General features: G+C 41.3%; 1 protein-coding gene across 1 annotated transcript in view; it reads right to left on the bottom strand.

Moving 5' to 3' along the window:
• Nucleotides 1-447: 447 nt before the first annotated feature.
• LOC134323060 (chromodomain Y-like protein 2) overlaps nt 448-25,534 on the bottom strand; it is a 46,247-nt gene continuing 21,160 nt past the window's right edge. The window contains exons 3-7 of the mRNA XM_063004478.1: nt 15,749-15,966; nt 11,244-11,416; nt 5,113-5,323; nt 4,172-4,315; nt 448-1,180 (exon numbers count right to left, since the gene is read on the bottom strand). Of these exons, the coding sequence (XP_062860548.1) occupies nt 1,022-1,180; nt 4,172-4,315; nt 5,113-5,323; nt 11,244-11,416; nt 15,749-15,966 (905 nt within the window). The 3' untranslated portion in view covers nt 448-1,021. The remainder of the gene's footprint in view (nt 1,181-4,171; nt 4,316-5,112; nt 5,324-11,243; nt 11,417-15,748; nt 15,967-25,534) is intronic.

Raw genomic sequence — 25,534 nt, 5'->3', positions numbered from 1 at the left:
ATGTCATGTTTTACACACTTTGATTATATTTATGACAGGTAGTTACTGGCTACACAAGATTCATCAGTTCAAGCTGGCAATTTTGTATCTCCAATTCACGTCACTTGCATGTCTTTGGACTGTGGGAGGAAACCGGAGCTCCTGGAGGAAACACACGCAGAAGGGAAGATAGGAAGAACATGCAAACTGCACAATAAAAGGACCCAGACCGCTCCACCTGGGAATCAAACCCAGGGCCTTCTTGCTGTGAGGCGACAGTGCTACCCACTGAGCCACCATGCCACCCTACTGAGGTAGTCAAAAACATCCCAACAACATTGCTGCACCTGCTACACTCATACCAGAACAAAACACTACCATGCCAGTACCATGTTAGTGCCAATGCACCACTTAGATCATATCACATCTGGTCAATTAATAGGCTACAGGCAATAATTGTATACTGAATGGAGGTTTTATTAATTTAAAGCACTTAATAAATGGGCGTACCAAACAGGTGTACCTAATAAAGTGCTCGATGACTGTATTACAGCAGTCATTAAAATCTTCATCGTAAGGCCATCGCTATTGCACAACAGCTGCCGTGTCATACCCCATCGGCGACGTGTTTATAATTAAAAACATTAGTATGATTAATATTCCCTTTGGCATGAACTCATCCCTTCAGAAATAAGCAAACAACCAATAAACCCTACAATACACTAAATTATCTACACTGTAGTTTACACACGGTTATTCAATTATTACTTTGCACCTTTAAAATGGCTTCATTTCTGATTTAATAAATAAAGAATAATAACATTACAGGCTTTTTATCACGACTTGAGATTTTTCATTGTTCACAATGCTGGTTTATCCTCCCGCCGCTAACAGGGATTAGCAGTAATAAAAAAAAAAAACACATATTTTTGGCTTATTTCAGCAGATTTGACCGACATGGTGTTCTGCTCTGGCTGGACGTGAATGGACACGCTGATAGACTGGCATTCAGCTTGAGAGAGGGACAGTGAGGACGGCTTATTCAGGCATCGTAACCTTTACTCTGGAGGTAACTGAAGAGCGCCTCCAGGCCCTTGCTGGAGCACCACAGCTGTTTGAGCATCTGGCATTCCTTCTCATTAACCTCCTCCAGTACAGACTTCAGGATACTGCGCATCATACATTTCGACTCTTCCAGAACCTGAGGATGAAAAACGAAGAGAAATGAGCAATTTATACAAACAATCGGTTCTGAAAAGTCACCGATGAGTGGAGGGATTCATTTGTTTTAGATATTTTCTGCTATTTAACTGCTTTATTCTGGTCAGGGTTGCAGTAGGTTCCAGAGTAAACTGAAGCCCCAGGTACAAGGCAGAAATGCATTCTTGATGAGGTGCTAATTCAGTGCAGGCCAACAAACACTCTTAGAACGCATTCATCCTAATGAGAAGCGGCAAAACGTTATCAAAGTGCACCACGACACCAACCTCCATTTGTGTAAAATAACCATCAAATCCACTCTGAAAGCATCCACATCCTCCTGTTTCACTTTTAAACTTTGTGTTATAGCTCACGGTGCTAAGAAATTGTGAGAATCAGCTTCTCCGGGACAGTTGAAACGCTTAACGTAAAAAATAAAGCTTAACGTGGTTTAATGTACTAAAAGAACGACACAGGAACACTAAATCTATCTTAATTATTACTGCTCATAAGTTCTCTTCACTTTTGAAATTTCACGCTTGTTGTTTTAGTATAACAAGTTACGTTAGGGCCGCTCACGTGGCGCAGCGGTAAAAACACACGCTGCAACCGGAGCTGGATCTCGAGTACGTCGTATCGAATCCAGCTCTGCCTTACCGGCCGAGGCTGAGCGGCTGTATGAACAACGATTGGCCTGTTGTTCAGATGGGCGGGACTAAGGTCGGAAGTGGGTCTCTCTCTGTCAGAATGGTGCAGTTACGACCTCTGCTGGCTGATTAGAGGCGCCTACACGGAGATGAGGAAGGAGTGCTCTTAGGGTGTGTCTCTCCGCACGCAACGCTAGGTGGCGCCACACTCGTCAATGTGTGGGTGGCAAGATGCATACGGCTTGCTGTTCATGTGTCGGAGGGGATGTGGGTTAGCTTCGATCTCCTCGGTCAGGGCAGGGGATCGGCAGAGGCAGAGACGATGCGTGATGCAAATTGGGCAATTGGACACGCTAAAGGGGAGAAAATGCATTTAAAAAAAAAAAAGTTACGTTAGGCTTTGTTCATGTTAAGAGTTGTACGTACTGCTTGAGTCACTTTTACCGTGTCATATCAAACAGTTCGTCTCATTGGAGGCACTTTGATAAGGTCAGTTGCAAGCCAAACATGGCAAAAGTGCATGGTGTGTGCTGCTTAGGGAAGCATAGCAGGTCCATAAGAAACAGTGGCACAGCCAGCGCCAACACAGTTTTGACGCTTCTCATGTAAATGCGCCCTTACTCGCTTAAGCAGCCGGTCCATCTTCATATTTTTATTCAGGTGGAAGTAGGTGGGATGAAGCTGAAGTACATACCCACACCCGTATAAAGAGAACTTCAAAGTATGTCTGTGGGAATTTGAGCCCATTGAATCAAAAGTGCATATGTTGGTCAAAAAGCCCCAATTCATGGGCCGCTCAGGTGGCACAGCGGTAAAACACACGCTAGAACACCAGAGCTGGGAACTCATACTAATACATCGTATCGAATCTAAGTCCTGCCTGCCGGCTGGGTCGAGCAACCACATGAACAACGATTGGCCTGTTGTTCATATAGGGGGGTGGGATATTAAAAAGCCTGATGGGGATTCCTCATAACTAATGCAATTACGACCTCTGCTGGCTGACTGATGGCACCTGCACAGAGACGGAAAAAAGAGTGCAGTCAGGGTGTGTCTCTCCGTACACAGTGCTCATCCGCATTGCACTCGTCAAAGTATAGGTGACAAAATGCATACGGCTACTTCCCACGTGTCGGAGGGGGCGTGGGTTAGCTTCGTTCTCCTCAATCAGAGCGGGGATCGGCACTGGTGGAGTGGAAGCATGTTCCAGTTTGTTGTTCCAGTTAATTCCAAGGCTGTTCAGTGGGGCTCTGTGCAGGCCACTGGAGTTTCTTTAAAACAAGATTTTCATGTCCTTTTAGGGCACGTGCTGGAACAGGACACGTGCACAGCAATCGAACATCTTATCACCTACACGAGTGCAGTGCAGTACAGCGTCGTGTACGGAGAGCCACACCCTCTACCGCACTCCTTTCCCATCTCCGTGCAGGCACCACCAACCAGCCAGCAGAGGTCGTAATCGCACTAGTCTGAGAGAGAGTCCCCATCCGGCTTAAGCCCGCCCCTATCTGAACAACAGGCCAATCGTTGTTCATGTGGCCGCTCAGCCTCAGCCGGCAGGCAGAGCCAAGATTCGATACGATGTATTCGAGATCTCAGCTTGTGTGTTTTTACCGCTGCGCCACCTGAGCGGCTTTAGAAAAGACCTTCCTTAAACTGTTGCTGCAAAGTTAGAAGCATATCATTTTCTTTATATCATTTATTTATTACACTTGTTAGCAATTTCTAACTAAAACACATTAATTTAAATATTAGAATACTTTTGCCCATATAGTAAATAATATAATGAAATGTAGTTAAACAGCTCAGTTCTTGCATCACAGTTGTTCTTGGTTGAGCTTGATGTACAGATGATTTACTATTGACTGCTCCTCAATAGTTTAGGACTCCACCTAAAGCACATACGGCAGTATGAGTTCAGAAAGAGAACACTAAGAGCAGGGTGGTATGTCGTTGTTTAGAGCTGCTAGAAATACAGGCGGGGAGTATACTTTTCAAGCGCCAGGGGGAGAAAATGATTGCAGCTTTAGTTATTTAGATTAAAGAGTTAAGATCAGCAATTGAAGCCTGTGGTGCAACATGCCGGCAGCGCTGTAATTCCTCTCAGGAATCAGACAGCAGCATAATCTCAGAACCTTGGGGAAGACTCAGTGGGTCTGTCTCAGAACCTGGTGAGCTCTCTATATAGACAGCATTTTACATCATCCTACGCGCATCCTACTCTTGAGAAGAAGCTGTCTAAATTAGATGCCTTAGATGCCTCAAAATGCTGCCTACTGAGGTGCCCTAATTCTGACCGATATCAAGTTTTGAAAACGAAGGTATGAAGGTTTGAGAACTCTTACCACAGCACTGCAGACTGCCATCTCTTTAACCCGGTGCATAACTTCCTGATGAAAGGTGGTCGGCCAGAAGACTTGTGAGACCAGACCTCGACTACAAGCCTCCTGTGCGGTCAGCTTCCTCCCACAGAACAACATCTCATTGGCCTACAGAAAAGCAGGAAATTACTGACCTTTCATACAGAGAACACTGGTTTGTACCTGTGCCAGTAGTGTTTAAACTGGGTGCTGTGACTTTAAATTATATTATATTATATATATTATATTGTAAACACACACCTGGGCGCTCAGGTTGTGAACCACGATAAGTCGCTAGCACACCAGCGCCGAGGTTCTAAACTCCCCGGTTCAAGTCTCGGCTCTGCTACCGGTCTGCTGGGTGCCCGTTAACAGGCATAATTGGCTAAGGTGGGAAATGACCGTATTGAACAGAGGGGAGGGGCTGTGAAAGGAACCTGGTTGCCCAGGGAGCTCTCACAGCGGTGGAGGAGCGCAGAGGTCGGGGCGTGGCTCTCCGTGGACGAAGCCGACCTCACGCGCAAATCCACGATGTGTGGGTGTATAAGAAGAGATCAGTAGACTGTGCACGCATCAGAGTGAGTGTATGTCAGTCAAGTCACCCCCTCTTTGGGCTTTAAGGGCATCAATTAGTTTTATTTTTAGATGCTCAGTCGACTGGTTAAAGAAGCCCAAGGTTGTTGAGTGTTGGCACAGGTTTTGGTGGGACGTGTACCCAGTGTAGGCAGTTTGTGAATGGTGTAGTTTTGCTTATGGGGTTTTAAAACCAGGCCTGTGCACCAACCTCTTAACAAATGCATAAAAATATGATTTGATAGTGCACTCACTTGATAAGTGTTGTTTATACATTATTCTGGAAACCTGGAGTATTGGTGGATTTAAAAATTGCAGCATCAAGGTGTCCAAAAGTAAAACTATAAACTCACCAGAGCCACACCCAGGATCTGAGGGAAAGTGTAGGAGGAGCAGCCGGAGGGTGTAAGTCGTAGTGCAGCACAGGGAGTTTGGAACCACGCCCGCTCACTGGCCCAGACAATGTCACAGAGGGGTAGGATAGAGGCACCCAAACCCAGTGCTGGACCATTGATGGCCACTACGATGGGCTTCTTAAAGTGAATGAAGGCTTTTACAAAGTCCCTGTAGTGAGAAAGCAGAAGAAGAGCTGTTATGTTTATTAAGTCCTAACACTTCACAGCCAGAAGGGTTTCAAAACTGACACACTATGGGTCTGTCTGAAAACCTAGTGAGCTCTCTACATAGACAGCATTTTACTTCATCCTACGCTCGCTCCCGAGAAGAGTCTAAATTCTTAAATATCTGAAAATGCTGCCTAGTAGGTACCTTAAATTTGACTGGTATTTTGACTGAATAACGAGGGAGCATCCGATGCTTCCTTAGCGGTGAAGGCAATCCCAGCATTCAGTGCGGCACAACTTTTCTCACAAAAAATAACAAATATGGCGGACGATTGCGGGGCAACAAACACTGTTTTTCAAATGTACACATTTATACAAATAAAAATCAATTATAATTTATTTACGTGTGTGTATAAATATATATATATATATATATATACATATATATATATACAGTATATATATATATATATATATATATATATATACAGTGTATCACAAAAGTGAGTACACCCCTCACATTTCTGCAGATATTTAAGTATATCTTTTCATGGGACAACACTGACAAAATGACACTTTGACACAATGAAAAGTAGTCTGTGTGCAGCTTATATAACAGTGTAAATTTATTCTTCCCTCAAAATAACTCAATATACAGCCATTAATGTCTAAACCACCGGCAACAAAAGTGAGTACACCCCTAAGAGACTACACCCCTAAATGTCGAAATTGAGCACTGCTTGTCATTTTCCCTCCAAAATGTCATGTGATTTGTTAGTGTTACTAGGTCTCAGGTGTGCATAGGGAGCAGGTGTGTTCAATTTAGTAGTACAGCTCTCACACTCTCTCATACTGGTCACTGAAAGTTCCAACATGGCACCTCATGGCAAAGAACTCTCTGAGGATCTTAAAAGACGAATTGTTGCGCTACATAAAGATGGCCAAGGCTACAAGAAGATTGCCAACACCCTGAAACTGAGCTGCAGCACAGTGGCCAAGATCATCCAGCATTTTAAAAGAGCAGGGTCCACTCAGAACAGACCTCGCGTTGGTCGTCCAAAGAAGCTGAGTGCACGTGCTCAGCGTCACATCCAACTGCTGTCTTTGAAAGATAGGCGCAGGAGTGCTGTCAGCATTGCTGCAGAGATTGAAAAGGTGGGGGGTCAGCCTGTCAGTGCTCAGACCATACGCCGCACACTACATCAAATTGGTCTGCATGGCTGTCACCCCAGAAGGAAGCCTCTTCTGAAGTCTCTACACAAGAAAGCCCGCAAACAGTTTGCTGAAGACATGTCAACAAAGGACATGGATTACTGGAACCATGTCCTATGGTCTGATGAGACCAAGATTAATTTGTTTGGTTCAGATGGTCTCAAGCATGTGTGGCGGCAATCAGGTGAGGAGTACAAAGATAAGTGTGTCATGCCTACAGTCAAGCATGGTGGTGGGAATGCCATGGTCTGGGGCTGCATGAGTGCAGCAGGTGTTGGGGAGTTACATTTCATTGAGGGACACATGAACTCCAATATGTACTGTAAAATACTGAAGCAGAGCATGATCCCCTCCCTCCGGAAACTGGGTCGCAGGGCAGTGTTCCAGCATGATAATGACCCCAAACACACCTCTAAGACGACCACTGCTTTATTGAAGAGGCTGAGGGTAAAGGTGATGGACTAGCCAAGCATGTCTCCAGACCTAAACCCAATAGAACATCTTTGGGGCATCCTCAAGCGGAAGGTGGAGGAGCGCAAAGTCTCGAATATCCGCCAGCTCCGTGATGTCGTCATGGAGGAGTGGAAAAGCATTCCAGTGGCAACCTGTGAAGCTCTGGTAAACTCCATGCCCAGGAGAGTTAAGGCAGTTCTGGGAAATAATGGTGGCCACACAAAATATTGACACTTCAGGAACTTTCACTAAGGGGTGTACTCACTTTTGTTGCCGGTGGTTTAGACATTAATGGCTGTATATTGAATTATTTTGAGGGAAGAATAAATTTACACTGTTATATAAGCTGCACACAGACTACTTTTCATTGTGTCAAAGTGTCATTTTGTCAGTGTTGTCCCATGAAAAGATATACTTAAATATCTGCAGAAATGTGAGGGGTGTACTCACTTTTGTGATACACTGTATATATATCTATATATATACATACATACATACATACATACATACATACATACATACATACATACATTACATACATACATACATACTTACATATTGATCAGCCATAACATTAAAACCACCTCCTTGTCTCTACACTCACTGTCTATTTTATCAGCTCCACTTACCATATAGAAGCACTTTGTAGTTCTACAATCACTGACTGTAGTCCATCTGTTTCTCCGCATGTTTTGTTAGCCCCCTTTCATGCTGTTCTTCAATGGTCAGGACTCTCCCAGGACCACTACAGAGTAGGTATTATTTGGTTGGTGGATCATTCTCAGCGGTGGATAAGACACAGCAATGCTGCTGGAGTTTTTAAACACCTCACTGTCACTGCTGGACTGAGAATAGTCCACCAACCAAAAATATCCAGCCAACAGCGCCCTGTGGGCAGCATCCTGTTACCACTGATGAAGGTCTAAAAGATGACCGACTCAAACAGCAGCAATGAGCGATCATCTCTGACTTTACATCTACAAGGTGAACTAACTAGGTAGGAGTGTCTAATAGAGTGGACAGTGAGTCACAGTCGAAAGACGTGCAAGTGAGGTGAATTGGAGACACTAAATTGTCCATGACTGTGTTCGATATAACCTTGTGAACTGATGAACCTTGTGTAGTGAGTAACTACCGTTCCTGTCATGAATGTAAAAAGTGTAAAACATAACATGACATTAAAATCCTAATAAACAAACAAATATATACAGTGTATCACAAAAGTGAGTACACCCCTCACATTTCTGCAAATATTTCATTATATCTTTTCATGGGACAACACTATAGAAATAAAACTTGGATATAACTTAGAGTAGTTAGTGTACAACTTGTGTAGCAGTGTAGATTTACTGTCTTCTGAAAATAACTCAACACACAGCCATTAATGTCTAAATGGCTGGCAACATAAGTGAGTACACCCCACAGTGAACATGTCCAAATTGTGCCCAAAATGTCAATATTTTGTGTGACCACCATTATTATCCAGCACTGCCTTAACCCTCCTGGGCATGGAATTCACCAGAGCTGCACAGGTTGCTACTGGAATCCTCTTCCACTCCTCCATGATGACATCACGGAGCTGGTGGATGTTAGACACCTTGAACTCCTTCACCTTCCACTTGAGGATGCGCCACAGGTGCTCAATTGGGTTTAGTCCATCACCTTTACCTTCAGCTTCCTCAGCAAGGCAGTTGTCATCTTGAAGGTTGTGTTTGGGGTCGTTATCCTGTTGGAAAACTGCCATGAGGCCCAGTTTTCGAAGGGAGGGGATCATGCTCTGTTTCAGAATGTCACAGTACATGTTGGAATTCATGTTTCCCTCAATGAACTGCAGCTCCCCAGTGCCAGCAGCACTCATGCAGCCCAAGACCATGATGCTACCACCACCATGCTTGACTGTAGGCAAGATACAGTTGTCTTGGTACTTCTCACCAGGGCGCCGCCACACATGCTGGACACCATCTGAGCCAAACAAGTTTATCTTGGTCTCGTCAGACCACAGGGCATTCCAGTAATCCATGTTCTTGGACTGCTTGTCTTCAGAAAACTGTTTGCTGGCTTTCTTGTGCGTCAGCTTCCCTCTGGGATGACGACCATGCAGACCGAGTTGATGCAGTGTGCGGCGTATGGTCTGAGCACTGACAGGCTGACCTCCCACGTCTTCAACCTCTGCAGCAATGCTGGCAGCACTCATGTGTGTATTTTTTAAAGCCAACCTCTGGATATGACGCCAAACACGTGGACTCAACTTCTTTGGTCGACCCTGGCGAAGCCTGTTCCGAGTGGAACCTGTCCTGGAAAACCGCTGTATGACCTTGGCCACCATGCTGTAGCTCAGTTTCAGGGTGTTAGCAATCTTCTTATAGCCCAGGCCATCTTTGTGGAGAGCAACAATTCTATTTCTCACATCCTCAGAGAGTTCTTTGCCATGAGGTGCCATGTTGAATATCCAGTGGCCAGTATGAGAGAATTGTACCCAAAACACCAAATTTAACAGCCCTGCTCCCCATTTACACCTGGGACCTTGACACATGACACCAGGGAGGGACAACGACACATTTGGGCACAATTTGGACATGTTCACTGTGGGGTGTACTCACTTATGTTGCCAGCCATTTAGACATTAATGGCTGTGTGTTGAGTTATTTTCAGAAGACAGTAAATCTACACTGCTATACAAGCTGTACACTGACTACTCTAAGTTATATCCAAGTTTCATGTCTATAGTGTTGTCCCATGAAAAGATATAATGAAATATTTGCAGAAATGTGAGGGGTGTACTCACTTTTGTGATACACTGTATATATAGATAGATAGATGGATAGATAGACAGACAGATAAATACATATAGACTGATATACAACAAGCACTTAAAATAATCAATGAGTGTATACTTTTTTCCTGCTAATGCATTTCTGATTTTCAAAACCTCCCTGGATTTAGTTCTTAATGAACAAATTAACTAAAGCTGATGTAAGAAGCATGAGTGTACAAGCTGAACAGTGGGGTACCAGACAGCATTCATACGCAAATTTAATCGGCATAATAACCTTAATTATTCTGACTGATGACTGTGATCATCAGCTGTGATTAGGAGCAGAGAGATGCAGTACATGTGAATGAATGTTGAGCTGCAGGAACACCAGACTCCCACCCGAATATTTAATGGGGTGAGCTCGGTCGGGACACTCTGTGATTTTTAAGAGCTCTCACTTGATGAAAATTGATTAGACCTTAAGAAACGTGATTGTGAAGCATTTAAGACATTAGTCAGGGTAAATTAAAGTCTTTGTGGAATAACATCCAATAAAATGGATAAAAATGCAGGTATAAACCTTATTAATATTAGATTTTTGGATATTAAGTGATGATTATTCTAATAATAAAAAAAAAAAAAAAAAAAAAAAAAAAAAAAAAAAAAAAAAAAAAAAAAAACGTTACTCAATACTTTTTTTCCCCCAATTTTTCCCGCCTAATCTAGTCGTGTCCAATTACCCTGATTGCGTCCTCTATACTGATTCAACCCTTCACCGCTGACTGAGGACACCTCTCAACTGACATACGCCCCCTCCGGCACGTACAGTCAGTACAGACTGCATTTTTCACCTGCATGAGTTGAGTTCATACACTTACGGGCACTGTGTACAGAGGGCCACACCCCCATCAGCATTATTCCTCAGCCCTGTGAAGGCACCATCAGTCAGCCAGCAGGGGCCGCAGTCGCACCAGTTATGAGGACCTATGATCAGATTTTCTTACCCTCTAACCCTGAACAACAGCCAATCGTTGTTCATGCTGCTGCCCAGCCCAGTCGGAAAGGCAGAGCTGAGATTCGATACGATGTATTCGAAACCCCAACTCTGGTGCGCTAGCGTACTTTACCACCTGAGCGGCACATGTTACTCAATACTAAGGAGTTTGTTTGTTTGTTAATTACAATTTTAACATCATGTTTTACACTTTGGTTACATTCATGACAGGAACGGTAGTTACTCACTACACAAGATTCATCAGTTCACAAGGTTATATCAAACACAGTCATGGACAACTTAGTGTCTCCAGTTCACCTCACTTGCATGTCTATGGACTGTGGGAGGAAACCGGAGCACCCGGAGTAAACCCACGCAGACACGGGGAGAACATGCAAACTCCACACAGAAAGGACCCGGACCACCCCACCTGGAGATCGAACCCAGGACCTTCTTGCTCTGAGGCTACCCACCAATACTAAGGAGCATAAAAAGAAAACATTGTACCTGACAGCCTCAGCAATCCGGCTGCTTTCTTTCCTGCAGTCAGTAGAGAGGCGACCAATCAGGTATGAGGCGTCCAGACCGCTGCAGAAGATGCTGCCCACAGCGCTGAGCAATAACAGCTTACTGTCGTCCACAGCTGCCGTACCCAGCGCTCGACACACTTCCTTCATAATCTGAGAAATCAGAACACCATATCGCATGAACATTTTTTTATTCTAACACGTTAAATGAAAGTAGTTGATTTAGAAGTCAGTAGCATTAATAAAAAGCTACATTGTTTTTTTTTTATGGTCAAGTGCTCACATAACTATGTATATACACAGATCAGCCATGACATTAAAACCACCTCCTTGCTTCTACACTCACTGTCCATTTTATCAGCTTCACTTATATAGAAGCACTTTGTAGTTCTACAATTACTGACTGTAGTCCATCTGTTTCTCTACATATTTTCTCTCTGCTTTCACCCTGTTGCTCAATGGTCAGGACTCCCACAGGGCCACTACAGAGCAGGTATTATTTAGGTGGTGGATCATTCTCAGCACTGCAGTGACACTGACATGGTGGTGGTGTGTTAGTGTGTGTTGTGCTGGTATGAGTGGATAAGACACAGCAGCACTGCTGGAGTTTTTATTTGGTCTAGAAGATGACCAATTCAAACAGCAGCAATAGATGAGTGATCGTCTCTGACTTTACATCTACAAGGTGGACCAACCTAGTAGGAGTGTCTTATAAAGTGGACAGTGAGTGGACACGGTATTTAAAAACTCCAGCAGCGCTGCTGTGTCTGATCCACTCATACCAGCACAACACACACTAACACACCACCACCATGTCAGTGTCACTGCAGTGCTGAGAATGATCCACCACCTAAACAATACCTGCTCTGTAGTGGTCCTGACCATTAAAGAATAGGGTGAAAGCAGACTAAAAAAGTACATAGAGAAATAGATGGACTACAGTCAGTGATTGTAGAAATTCAAAGTGCTTCTATATGGTAAGTGGAGCTGATAAAATAGACAGTGAGTGTAGAAACAAGGAGGTGGTTTTAATGTTATGGCTGATCAGTGTATATGTGACCCTCACATGCACAGCTGTTATGAAAAGGGCGTGTCTATGTTCACATTTAGGGAGTTGTTTGTAATGTAGCATCAAAAAAAAAAAAATCTGAGCACACTTCGTTCTGTCTGGAAATCCTTGGGAACATCAATAACCCCTCTTCATCCCTCTGGCTTTCTTTAGTCTGTTTTATCTAATGATTGTTTTCCTTTGATCAAGTAACCCTTATGATCTGTCTGCTACCAACAGCCTGTCTCCCATTTATACGGTTTCTTATTTCAAAGACACGCCTTTTTATTTCATCTCGATACTCTCGGGTCAGCATAGCCTAAACAAACCATGTCTAATGTAAATATGATTTTTATTTGTGCTATCCTTCCTTGTGATTGTCAGACGTCCTGACGTGTACGCATTCTGATGTGGGGTCTGGGGGGATGGGGGCAGTTAACACACTTTTACACACGAGTGCTTGATGATTACATTTGAAATTAACGGAAACATTAAAAGCAACTCAGTATATAAGTGGACACCCGTCTTCAGTTGACTTCACTTTCCACCACACTCATTGCTAACTGGTGTATTACATTAATGGTGGCATGGGTGCTTTGTGGGTAGCACTGTCAACTCACAGCAAGAAGGTTCTGGGTTTGATTACCAGGTGGAGCGGTTCGGCTCCTATCAGTGTGGAGTTTTCATGTTCTCCCCGTGTCTGTGTGGGTTTCCTCCGGGAGCTCCGGTTTTCCCACAGTCCAAAGACAAGCAGTCAGACCATGTGATGGACTAAGCGACCTGTCCAGGGTGTTTTCTACCCTTCGCCCTGTGAATTGTACCCACTGTGACCCCAAATAAGATAAAGGGGTGGTAAAACATACAATAAATAGAGGAATGTATTACATTAAAATGAAATGAAATTGAATTAATAAACAAATTTATACTCTCTTTTCATCTCTGTGCAGGCGCCATCAGTCAGCCAGCAGAGATCGTAATTGCAGCAGTCATGGGAGAGAGATCCTATCCGGCTTAGTCCCACCCATATCTGAACAACAGGCCAATCGTTGTTCATGTGGCCGCTCATCCTTAGCCGGTAGGCAGAGCTGAGATTCGAGACGATGTATTCGAGATCCCAGCTCTGGTTCCAGCGTGTGTTTTTACCACTGCGCCACCTGAGCGGCTTCACCGACAGTTTTAAACATGCATCATATATGCAACAAGCTGAGCATGACTGACTTTTTAAATGATCTGACCTGAGAGTTTTGGCATTTACCGTTCTGGTTAATATTCATAAAAAAGGTGAGGGGTTAACAAAAGGAAAAAAATGTCAGCTGTAAGCTTCTGTCCTGTGGGCTGAGTCACGGCTTTTACACCCCTCCGTTTCTCTACAACACTTGTTTGCGAAGAGGAGAAAATGAAAGTGATTTACGAGCATGAACTAGCTGCCACGAGGGACGAGCGGCACAGATAAACGCTAGCCCTAAATCCACATGATTCACTGTACAGAGAGTATGAGGGAACGACCTGATAGCAGCCATGCAAGCTTTCATTTTCTGACCATGGAAAACGTAATATCCCATTATATGGTCAAAAGTATGTGGACACCTGATCAAAATTACATTTGACATTCTATTCCATAACTGAAGGCATGGATATAGAATTGGCCGCTTTATACTAGACAGGGTTGGTATGGGTTCGGTTTCCCCAAATTCACTGGGCGCAATGCAGTAACACACCACCGACCAAATGCCAGTCCATAGTGAGGCCTTAGATCAAGGCCCTTAACCCTCAATTGCTGTGACTGCATTCAATGGTAATTACATTACATTAGGGCAGTGATAGCTCAGTGGTTAAGGTACTGGACTAGTAAACAGAAGGTTGCCGGTTCAAGCCCCGCCACCACCAAGTTGCCACTGTTGGGTCCCTGAGCAAGGCCCTTAACCCTCAGCTAATTGTGTAAGTCGCTTTGGATAAAAGCGTCTGCTAAATGCTGAAAATGTAAATGTAAGTGGTAATTGAACTGGATCCTGGACTGGTAATCAGAGGGTTGCTGATTTAATACTCACTACTGCCAAGCTAGCACAACACTGCAGAGCGTTCAAACTCGCCAGTTCAAATCTCAGCAGAGGCACTAATCTGGCCAGGCGATCACACAAACACAGTTGGCCATGTTTGAGGAAGGGAAGGTTGGACGGGGTTTTTCTTACACCTCTGCGCCAATATGTGATCTCCAGGACTGGTCCAGACGCCTGCGCAAGTGTGTGTGTGTTGTGCAACATGGCGCTTAGCATGTCAAGCCATACGAGATGCGGCTCTCTGTGGGACCAACACTGGCAGGTGATAAGAAGCGGTGCCAGACTGGACACGTGTTGGAGGGGGTGTGAGCTGATTCGGCTCTCCTTGATATGATCGAGGGCTGTGAAAGCGGCAGAGCATTCACAGTCGTGAATTGGGGGAGGGGGGGTGTCCATTATGTGGATAAGTATGTGACACCATTTAACAGCTTAATTGGAAGTCACTTTGGATAAGAGCGTCTACTGAATGCTGAAAATGTAAGTGTATAAATATGGAGCTGCTCACACTTTCCCTTTAAGGCTCAGACAGCCTTTAATCCTCCTCAACAAACTGTGTCTGTGGGAATTTGGGCTGCATTTGTTTGTTTTTTTTGTTCTTTTTTCTCCCCCCTTTAGTGCATCCAATTGTCCAATTTGCATCGCGCTTCCTCTCTGCCTATGCCAAACCCTTCCCTGACCGAGGAGATCGAAGCTAACCCATATCCCCTACGACACGTGAGCAGCAAGCCGCTTGCATTTTTGCCACCCACACATTGACGAGTGTTGTGCCACCCAGCGTTGCATGCGGAGAGACACACCCTAAGAGCACTCCTTCCTCATCTCTGTGTAGGCGCCTCTAATCAGCCAGCATGGGTCGTAATTGCACCATTCTGACAGAGAGAGACCCACATCCGGCTCTTTGTCCCGCCCCCAACTGAACAACAGGCCAATCGTTGTTCATATTGCCACTCGGCCTCAAGCCGGTAAGGCAGAGCTGGATTCGATACCATGTATTCGAGATCCAGCTCTGGTTGCAGCGTGTCTTTTTACCGCTGCGCCACCTGAGCGGCTGGGCTGAATTTGTGAGTCATGCACCGATTATGGACGAGGAGGCCTGGCTCAAACAATGTGTCAAACAACCCCAAAAGTGATCACTAGGGTCAAACAGGCAACTAGAGTTCTTCCACTTCCATTATTTTAATGGACCTCATGTTGTGCACAAAAGCCCAGTCATGCTGGAACAGGAAATGGCGTGTATGAGTATAATCAGAAGGTGGGTGTAAAGTCGAAAAAGCTGGTGGGTGAATGTGATGCCATGGTCTAAATGTGGCTGTACGACTTTCCTTTGATGACAAGGTGTCAGTGACTAATACTTCCTTTGTAAATCTGAAAGTCTCGTACCTCTGGCGTTAGCGCATTTTTCTCGGATGTTTGGCTGGACAGCAGGACGTGTGTAAAACCTTCTTCCTTCCTCACGACAATGTCCCGAAATCTGTAGTTGGTCTCGTTCTGACGGACGTTGTACCTCAGCCTTTTATCAAAGACGTAGGCTTTGTCTTCCGCCAGCTTCCGTTTGGCTGAACTGTGCAAATGTGCGTCTCCGTTGGGCAGCGGGGTGCCTGTTTGGAAATGACAAAGTGAAACATTTAATAATTAAATAAATACATTGAATAATCCTGCTGACTTTATACAACCCCAAATCAGAAAAAGTTGGGACAGTATAGAAAATTTTAATAAAATTAAGATGCAGACAGGATGAACCTGAGATATTTCATGTTTTATCTGCTCAACTTTATTTCATTTATTAATAGACCTCCATTCCTGCATTTCAGACCTGCAACACATTCTAAAAAAGTTGGGACGGGGGCAATTTAGGGCTAGTAATGAGGTGAAAAAACTACATCATGATGTGATTCCAAACAGGTGATGTCAACAGGTGATTGTAATCATGGTTTGGTACAAAAGCAGCATCCAGGAAAGGCTGAGTCTTTGATGAGCAAAGATGATCAGAGAATCTCCAGTTTGTCAACAAATGTGTGAGAAAATGATTGAAATGTTTAAAAACAATGTACCTCAAAGAAAGATGGGAAGGGATTTGCATATTTCTCCTCTACAGTGCATAATATCATTAAACCATTCAAGGAATCAGGAGGAATTTCAGTGCATAAAGGTCAAGGGTGCAAGCTTAAGCTGAACGCCTGTGATCTTCCAGCCCTCAGACGGGACTGCATCAAGAACCACCACTCAACAATAGCTGATATAACCACATGGGTGAGGGATTACTTTGGTAAACCTTTGCCAGGCACTACAATACAGAGTTACATGCACAAATGCCACTTAAAACTTTATAGTGCAAAAAAGAAGCCTTATGTTAACCATATCCAGAAGCAGCGTCGACTTCTCTGGGCTCTGGTGCATCTAGGATGGACCATCACACAGTGTAAATTTGTATTGTGGTCAGATAAATCAGCATTCCAGGTCTTTTTTGTGAAAAGTTTTTTTTTTTTTCATACATTCATTTATTTATTCAATTCAATGGTGTATACATCCACCACCTATATAATACCTGCTCTGTGGTGGTCAGTAATTGTAGAACTACAAAGTGCTTCTATATGGTAAGTGGAGCTGATAAAATGGACAGTGAGTATAGAAACAAGGAGGTGGTTTTAATGTTATGGCTGATCAGTGTACATACACCTGCACCAAATTACCTGCAAACAGACGTGAATACTCAGTCTACTCAGTTCATTGGAAGGTCATGCAAATTTTGATCTGCTTTTTCCACTTCAGGCTTTGGACTTATTTGCCTATTTTGAGGATTTCTCATGCTTGGATTCGGACAGCATTCCTAACGTGTGCTTGGATTGGGAAATACTGTTGTTCATGTGCTTCAAGAAGCCTCTACATTTGCATTTGTGGGAGAATTTGTATGCCAGTAAATTTGGCTTGGAGGAAAAGATACGAGGGTTCAGACCAGCTGGAGGCCATTGAAGGATGGTAGCTGCAGAGATGTATTGGTAACTTGTTCTTTTGAGCAGCATGCTGGAAGGCATGGTTTAGCAGCAAAGCCAGCCAGCACAAGTGCCAACGATTTCTATTAATATGCTCCATCTCCATCTGCTCTGCCCAACTTGCATGGGCGGCTCTGACAAACAATAAGATGTTTACTGTTTAAGCAATAGAACAGGAGGAGTGTGTTATCACGAATAACCTCACAAGTCTGATTCAGTGGGGTTAGATCTTTCAAGCTAAGATAAAAACCACGACTTACATAACAAAATAACTTAAAAACTTAAATAACAAAATGTACACTAATGAGCCAAAACATTAGGACCACCCATCAAAAATGTGCATGTATTATACAGTATATAAGGCCGTACCTTTAATTTAAAGTTTGTGTTTAGAGATTTGTTTCTACAATCACTGTCCATTTTATCAGCTCTACTTACCATATAGAAGCACTTTGTAGTTCTACAATTACTGACTGTAGTCCATTTGTATCTGCATGCTTTGTTAGCCCCGTTTCACCCTGTTCTTTAATGGTCAGGGCCCCCACAGGACCACTACAGAGCAGGTATTATTTGGGTGGTGGATCATTCTCAGCACTGCAGTGACACTGACATGCTGGTGGTGTGTTAGCGATGCTGCTGGAGTTTTTAAACACCTCACTGTCAATGCTGGACTGAGAATAGTCCACCAACCAAAAATATCCAGCCAACAGCGCCCTGTGGGCAGCGTCCTGTGACCACTGATGAAGATCTCAAAGATGACCGACTCAAACAGCAGCAATAGATGAGTGATCGTCTCTGACTTTACATCTACAAGGTGGACCAACTAGGTAGGAGTGTCTAATAGAGTGGACAGTGAGTGGACACAATGTTTAAAAACTCCAGCAGTGCTACTGTGTCTGATCCACTCATACCAGCACAACACACACTAACACACCACCACTATGTCAGTGTCACTGCAGTGCTGAGAATGATCCACCACCTAAATAATACCTGCTCTGTAGTGTTCCTGTGGGGGTCCTGATCATTGAAGAACAGGGTGAAAACAGGCTAAAAAAGTATGTAGAGAAACAGATGGACTACAGTCAGTAATTGTAGAACTTTAAAATGCTCCTATATGGTAAGTGGAGCTGATAAACTGGACAGTGAGTGTAGAAACAAGGAGGTGGTATATCACTGTCCATAGACAAGCAAGCTCGACATCAGTAAGTCCTTATAGGCTGCCGCACAAGAAAAAAAGTCTATGTTATCAGCCACAAACTTTTTTTCTCAAGGTTTTAGGTGCCTATTTTGAAACTGGAGTTTTATTCTTGCAGAGAAATCTCTAAGCCTATGGTGATATAAAGTTCACTCTTTGATTCGCTTAATACCAATATAATGCGCCAAGCTCAGATAATAACACCGAAACAGTGGTGGTAAATGATAAATTCACCATGTAACATCTATGGGCCTAGGGTTCCCAGAAACCATCATCACTAACAGTGGCACTCAGTTTAAAAAGATTGAGAATAATGTGGAGTCTCACCTTCGGGCATCGTTGCTAAGCTAACAAGCAGGAGGACTCTGGAATTTGGAAATTAATAGAACACTTTTTACTTATGTTCCCCCAACAGGAAGAGTGACAAGTGTAATCTTAATGTAACCTCTATAAACTAATCAAGCTCATTTGGAAGACAGCAACTACAGACTTAATGATGAGGTTAAAAAGGTTAATTAAATTAATTTTTAACAGCTGATGGTTGATTTGAACTGAAAGCAGAGCTACAGATTCTTACACAAGTGGTTATGGTTGATCGGTGTATATGTGTATATGTATGTGTGTTTGTATATGTATACATACACAAATGCACTCAAATACTCAAACAGCATAGCCAATCCACCTCCTTGCATGCTTTTTGGGAGGTGGGAGAACGCCCAAGTACCCAGAGACAATCCAAACACTTGGGGTAAACATGCCAAGCTCCTCATAATCAGTAACCAGAGGGTGTGTGTAGATCCAACACTACATCCTGCCTGACCATCCCAGCTCTAAATATTAATTACACATTCCAGCTCTGTATATTAATGACACATTTAATCCTTTATTATAATGTCTGACCGGTACAAGTCATTATGTAGCCACCATTCATCATTCATCCGGTCACGTCCTGGTATCCATCTAGTCTGCTCTCCCCTTTTCTGTTTAACAATTTAATTAAACCATCACTCGACTCCATCAATTTAAATCTGAAAGAGACGCCACAAATCACTGGTGAGAAATGGCTTGATGGTGACAAAACAGATCACATCACTGCTCTGAATTTTAAGATGACATAAGAGGCTAAATAAAATTAAATGTACGTCTGACTCTACATGGCAACCTGGAGCAAGACAAAAACTGTCAGATAAAAACCAGAAGTCAAATAAAATTGTCTTAAAAAGTATCCAGACCACATATTAAACAGTACTTTTTATATAGTAATTAAATTAATTTTTATATAGTAAAATATAATAATAATAAAAATAATAATAATAATAATTATTATTATTACTACTACTTTGATTATTACTAGGACTACTACTATTATTATTACTACTACTACTATTATTACTGCTATTATTATTATTTCTATTTTTATTATTTTTATTATTACTACTACTACTATTATTACTGCTATTATTATTATTATTAATATTATTTTTATTATTATTATTATTATTACTACTACTACTACTACTACTATTATTACTGCTATTATTATTATTATTATTTCAATTTTTATTATTATTATTATTATTACTACTACTACTACTACTATTATTACTGCTATTATTATTATTATTTCTATTTTTATTATTATTATTATTACTACTACTACTATTATTACTGCTAATATTATTATTATTTCTATTTTTATTACTATTATTATTATTACTACTACTACTACTAGTATTAATACTGCTATTATTATTATTTCTATTTTTGTTATTTTTATTATTATTATTACTACTACTACTATTATTACTGCTATTATTATTATTATTTCTATTTTAATTATTTTTATTATTATTATTACTACTACTTTGATTATTACTAGGACTACTATTTTTATTATTATTATTATTATTACTGCTATTATTATTATTATTTCTATTATTATTATTTTTATTATTATTACTACTACTTTTATTATTACTAGGACTATCATTATTATTATTATTATCATCATTATTATTATTACTACTACTATTATTACTGCTATTATTATTATTGTTTCTATTATTATTATTTTTATTATTATTACTACTACTACTTTTATTATTACTAGGACTATATTATTATTATTATCATAATTATTATTATTACTACTACTATTATTACTGCTATTATTATTTCTATTATTATTATTATTACTACTACTACTTTTATTATTACTAGGACTACTATTTTTATTATTATTATTATTATATTATTACTACTACTATTATTACTGCTATTTTTATTATTATTTTATTGTTATTATTTTTATTATTACTACTACTTTTATTATTACTAGGACTATTTTTATTATTATTATTACTACTACTACTATTATTACTGCTATTATTATTATTATTATTATTGTTTCATTTCAACCGCTTTATCCTGCGCAGGTTTGGTTTCACTGGAAACACTGGGACCCAGTGGGGCTCAGGCTTGGTGGCTTGGTTAGTAGAACTGTCGCCTCACAGCAAGGTCCTGGGTGTGATTCCCAGATGGAGCAGTCTGAGTGCTTATACTGTGTGGAGTTTGCATGTTCTCTTCATGTCTGTGTGGGTTTCCACCGGTAACTCCTGCTTCCTCCCACAGCCCAAAGACATGCAGTTAGGTTAATTGAATCTGTTGAATAAAGAGCGGGTGGCTGGCTTCCTATAATGGAGAGATGAATGTTCTGTAATAGGTGAGGCCAACTGGGGATGCCTACCTATAGAGGAAATGAGTAATGTATATATTTTTAAAAATATTAAAACATAATTGTACAGTACATTATTGATTGTATACTGTAGATTATTTTTCTATTGGATCTGCATAGAAATGCCTGAATGTGCCTTTCTGACAAGCCCAACAGCGGTCCAAGTGACATTTAGCAGTAAAGGCTTGTTCCTGTGGCTAGTAAAATGTCACACAGACCGATTTGCATCACAAGCAGCCAGAGTTACATACAACATGTTTGCTTTCAAAATGCTATGGCAGACTAAGTAATGTCTGCCGGGACTTATTCATTCACATTTTGTGATACAGTTTAAAGACTCAATCCTCAATTCCTCCCTAAGATATTTGCTAGTCTTTAAAAATGTTACAAAAAACATAATATCTCACAGTGAAGCACACCGTGGGTCCTGTGCCTGAGTAATCTGCCCTCTGTCTGTCAGCAAGAATCCTTTCTATTTAGGTAGTGGGCAGCAAGGCAGCTCAGTAGGTTTTGAAACAGACCCCCATTCATGTCTTTATTTCCAGTAGGCTTGACTACTTCAACAGTCTCGTTACTGGTCTCCCCAAGACCACAAACAGACAGCTAGAGCTTCTAGAATGTGTAAAAGAACTAAAAGGTCCAAGCACACTAACAATTAGTGACATAACTGAACTTAAAGTGCTTTTGATTTATATAGAATTAGGGTTGGGTCGACGTAATCGACATAATAGATTACGAAAATACATCATCGATTTGCAAAAACGTGCGTCGACGCGTCGCAAAGATGGCCACGCCCACTAAAACATGGATTTCTCAGGGCAAGCTGCGGCTAAAAAACTCACACACGAGCATCTAAAGTGTGGAAGTGTTTTTGACAGAGACCCAACAATGTGGTGCTCTGTAAACTTCACAAAGTGAAGATGGTTTATGACAGCTGTACGACCGATATGCACGAGCACATGAAGCGCAAGCATCCCAAAGCGCTTTTTCAAGAGCAAAACACGACAGTAAGTTTACATGTACTTCTCCACCTTAACGTTATATAATAGGTTTATTAACACAGCTAACATAGCTACGGTGCTTATGTTAGTAGTAGTCGCTATAAAGTTGATTTTCTGTCTTCATCGCTCCATGTTAGTAAAATAAATTTAACAATAAATAAAGTAATTTCTGCACCGTTACTGTAGCGGTAACATATTATACCACCGTACGTTATGTAAGATTGTTATTCAGGTGTTTTATATTTTTCTGTTTACTTTAATGGTGCGTTAGAGGAAGAAAATAGGTTAAACTAACATTACAGCCTGTCGCTACAGCCTGTAAATAATTTTATTTATTTTCTTTGCACTTTATTGCTGTAACATACATTTACCAGTGATTAGCTTAACTACATATTACACCCACCAGAATAAAGTAATTCCCAGTTATAACCATTTTAAGTTTGAATATAATAGAAAATAGAAATAGAATATTGATTCTATATTTCAGGTAAAGAGTTGCTGTGATACAGTGATAAAACTGTCACAGCTATTTAAATGTGAGGTCTAGTGTTTTTCTGATGAGACATCTGACAACACAGTAGTGATTATGCCCCCATCACTGTAATTCTGATATGCTTTATGTTTCTTTTTTTAAGGGTCAAGCTAAGAAGTGTGAAGGACTTTTCAAACAAGCTGAAATATGCAAAGAGAGAATTCCTGTTATACTGTACATGTATATATGACAAATAAAGGCGTTTTATATTCCTTTACTTGAATTTTACAAGCTCTTGCATTAATTTTTGGGAGATTTTATGTTTGACATTACAATAAAGGTACCTTTTAACACAGGTATTATTTGCAGAATACTGCCCTGAAGTGCATATTGTGTTAAGAGAATATTAGAGAAAATATTGAAAGATGAATTATGTTTTTCATTCTTTTATGTAAGAGCACACATAAACCCCTTTAAAATAAGCAGTAAATAAGTTTAGACTAATCGATCAAGCGAAAAATATTAGATCAACTGATAAAAATCGTTAGATTAAGCAAAAAAAATAAAATAAAATAAAAACGTTAGATTAATCTATAAAAAAAAAAAAAAAAAACCACGTTAGATTAATCAATAAAAAAAAAAAAGTTTGATTAATTGATTAAAAAAATTCTTAGATTAATCAATAAAAAAATTAATAAATAAATAAATCGTTAGGTGCAGCCCTATACACAATCACTGAACAACCAGATCACAAATTACATTGCTGTTCTGCTTGAAGTATACAAACCCAACAGGCCTCTCCGGTCACTAGGGACTGATCAGCTAGTGGTGCCCAGAATCATAACCAAACAGACTGAGGCAGCGTTCAGTCATCAAGCTGTCAAATGCTAGAACAAACTCCCAACAGAGGTCAGTCGTTCCAAATGTAGCCATGTTTAAGTCCAGTTTAAAGATCCTTGTCTCATTATTTCTATTTACAATTCTCTATTTCTGAATTTCTTTTATTTATTCTTTGCCATGCACTTTGATTTGAACTTTTTGTAAACCCCTTTTGCTAATACCTTTAATACCTATCTGAGGTGCTAGATCTCTGGATGTCGAGAGCTTTCTATATTAAGGTTTTAATTTTTAATGTCTGTGTGAAGCACTTTGAACTGCTGAGGAGTGAGAAAGGTGCTAAACAAAAAAAGAAATAAACTTGCCTTGCCTGGTCTTACTACCCTAGACCTATGGCTGAATTAGCAGAGCTAATCCATATCCAAAAGCTTCTCCTAGAAGTGACTTTTACAGAATGTGTAAAGCTAAACGAACTAAATTTAAGACTAGTGGTCTTAGACTTTTGGCTTCCACTGTATGCAGGCTTTCATTTCTGAATCAAAGCCAAAGCATTGGTGTATGACAGATTTTATAACATGTTCAGAGTTAAGATCAGTAAAAACAAACAGTTGATTTAGCAGTATGTGTTGGGTAACTGCATGCCGATAACCAAACTTTCTTCTTAGCTTACAATGTCTGGCATGAGGACTTAAGCTATTTCAAATATCCCCATCAATCCTGACCAGACTGCCAGTCTCTGGACCCCAGTTTCATAATGCTACCACCACCATTTTTCAAAGAGGGGATAGCGTTACATGGCTGATCTGTCTTCTTAGGTTTAGGCAAGACATACAGCCTAGAATTCAGAGTAAACAGATCCACCTTTCCACTAAACTCCAAATCCAGTTTTACAAACCATTAATTTCTGGCAACTTTTTCATAAAGGTTCTTTTGGTAGAAAAGCTTTGTCACATCACAGACATTAACTTCTACAACTCAAAGTAGCAGCTGGTGTCACAGTAGCTTATCTATTAAGTTTAAATGGATGACCTGACCTAAGCAGAGTGGCTGTAATTTCACATTTATTTACATGCCATGTTAAGATGGTATTGTATCGCTTTTCAGATCTGTGCTAGTCTAAGATTAATAAAGATTTGGCACAGTTTTTTTTTTTTTTTTCTTAATGCATTTTCCCCCCATTCTTCTCCCGAATTAGCACACTCAATTTTGGCTTCCGCTGCTATGAGATACCAGATTGCATCTGAGGGGAGCACGTCGCTGTACACGCCTCTTCCGACACATGCACAGCCCTCCTCTTCTCGCCCCTGCATTCTGCACAGACGTCTCTTCCACCAATCAGGGTCCTTACACAGCGTATGAAGAGACACCCACACATACATAGTCCGGCCCCCACCCTGCAGATACGGTGACCAATTAGTATCTGCTGCAGGCACTGCCAATTATGCCCGCTAGATGGCGCCCAGCTGACCGGTAGCAACACCGAGTTTCGAACCGAGGAGTTCAGAAACTCTGTGCTGGTGTGCAAGCGGAATATCCCGCTGCGCCACCTGGGTGCCCAATTTGTCACAAAACGGAATGCACTTTCTGGCACCACCCACCTAAAGACAGGTTCCAATTAGACCGCTATACCACATGAGTGGTCTTGTTCTGTATATATTTCTACATATATTTATTTTATTTAGTCCCCATTGTTCTTCATGCTGTGCAGGTAAATAGTAAAACAATGCAGCTTATTGATAGTCTGTGCTTCTGTTTTGGTGGTTTCATTGTATGACAATTATTTTTATTTTATCAACTACTTTATCCTGTTCGGAGTTGTGGCAGGTCCAGTTTTACCTGGAAACAAAGCAGAAATATGGTAGACAGGACGCCAAATCATCCCACGGCTTCGTCCACCCCCCTTCCTTAAGCATAGCCAATCGTGTCTATGCAGATGC

The sequence above is a fragment of the Trichomycterus rosablanca genome, chromosome 11, assembly GCF_030014385.1.
Source record: "Trichomycterus rosablanca isolate fTriRos1 chromosome 11, fTriRos1.hap1, whole genome shotgun sequence".
In the NCBI taxonomy this organism is placed as follows: domain Eukaryota; kingdom Metazoa; phylum Chordata; class Actinopteri; order Siluriformes; family Trichomycteridae; genus Trichomycterus; species Trichomycterus rosablanca.
Note: the sequence above shows the minus strand (reverse complement) of the source record. Positions and strands in the feature narration are given on the sequence as shown.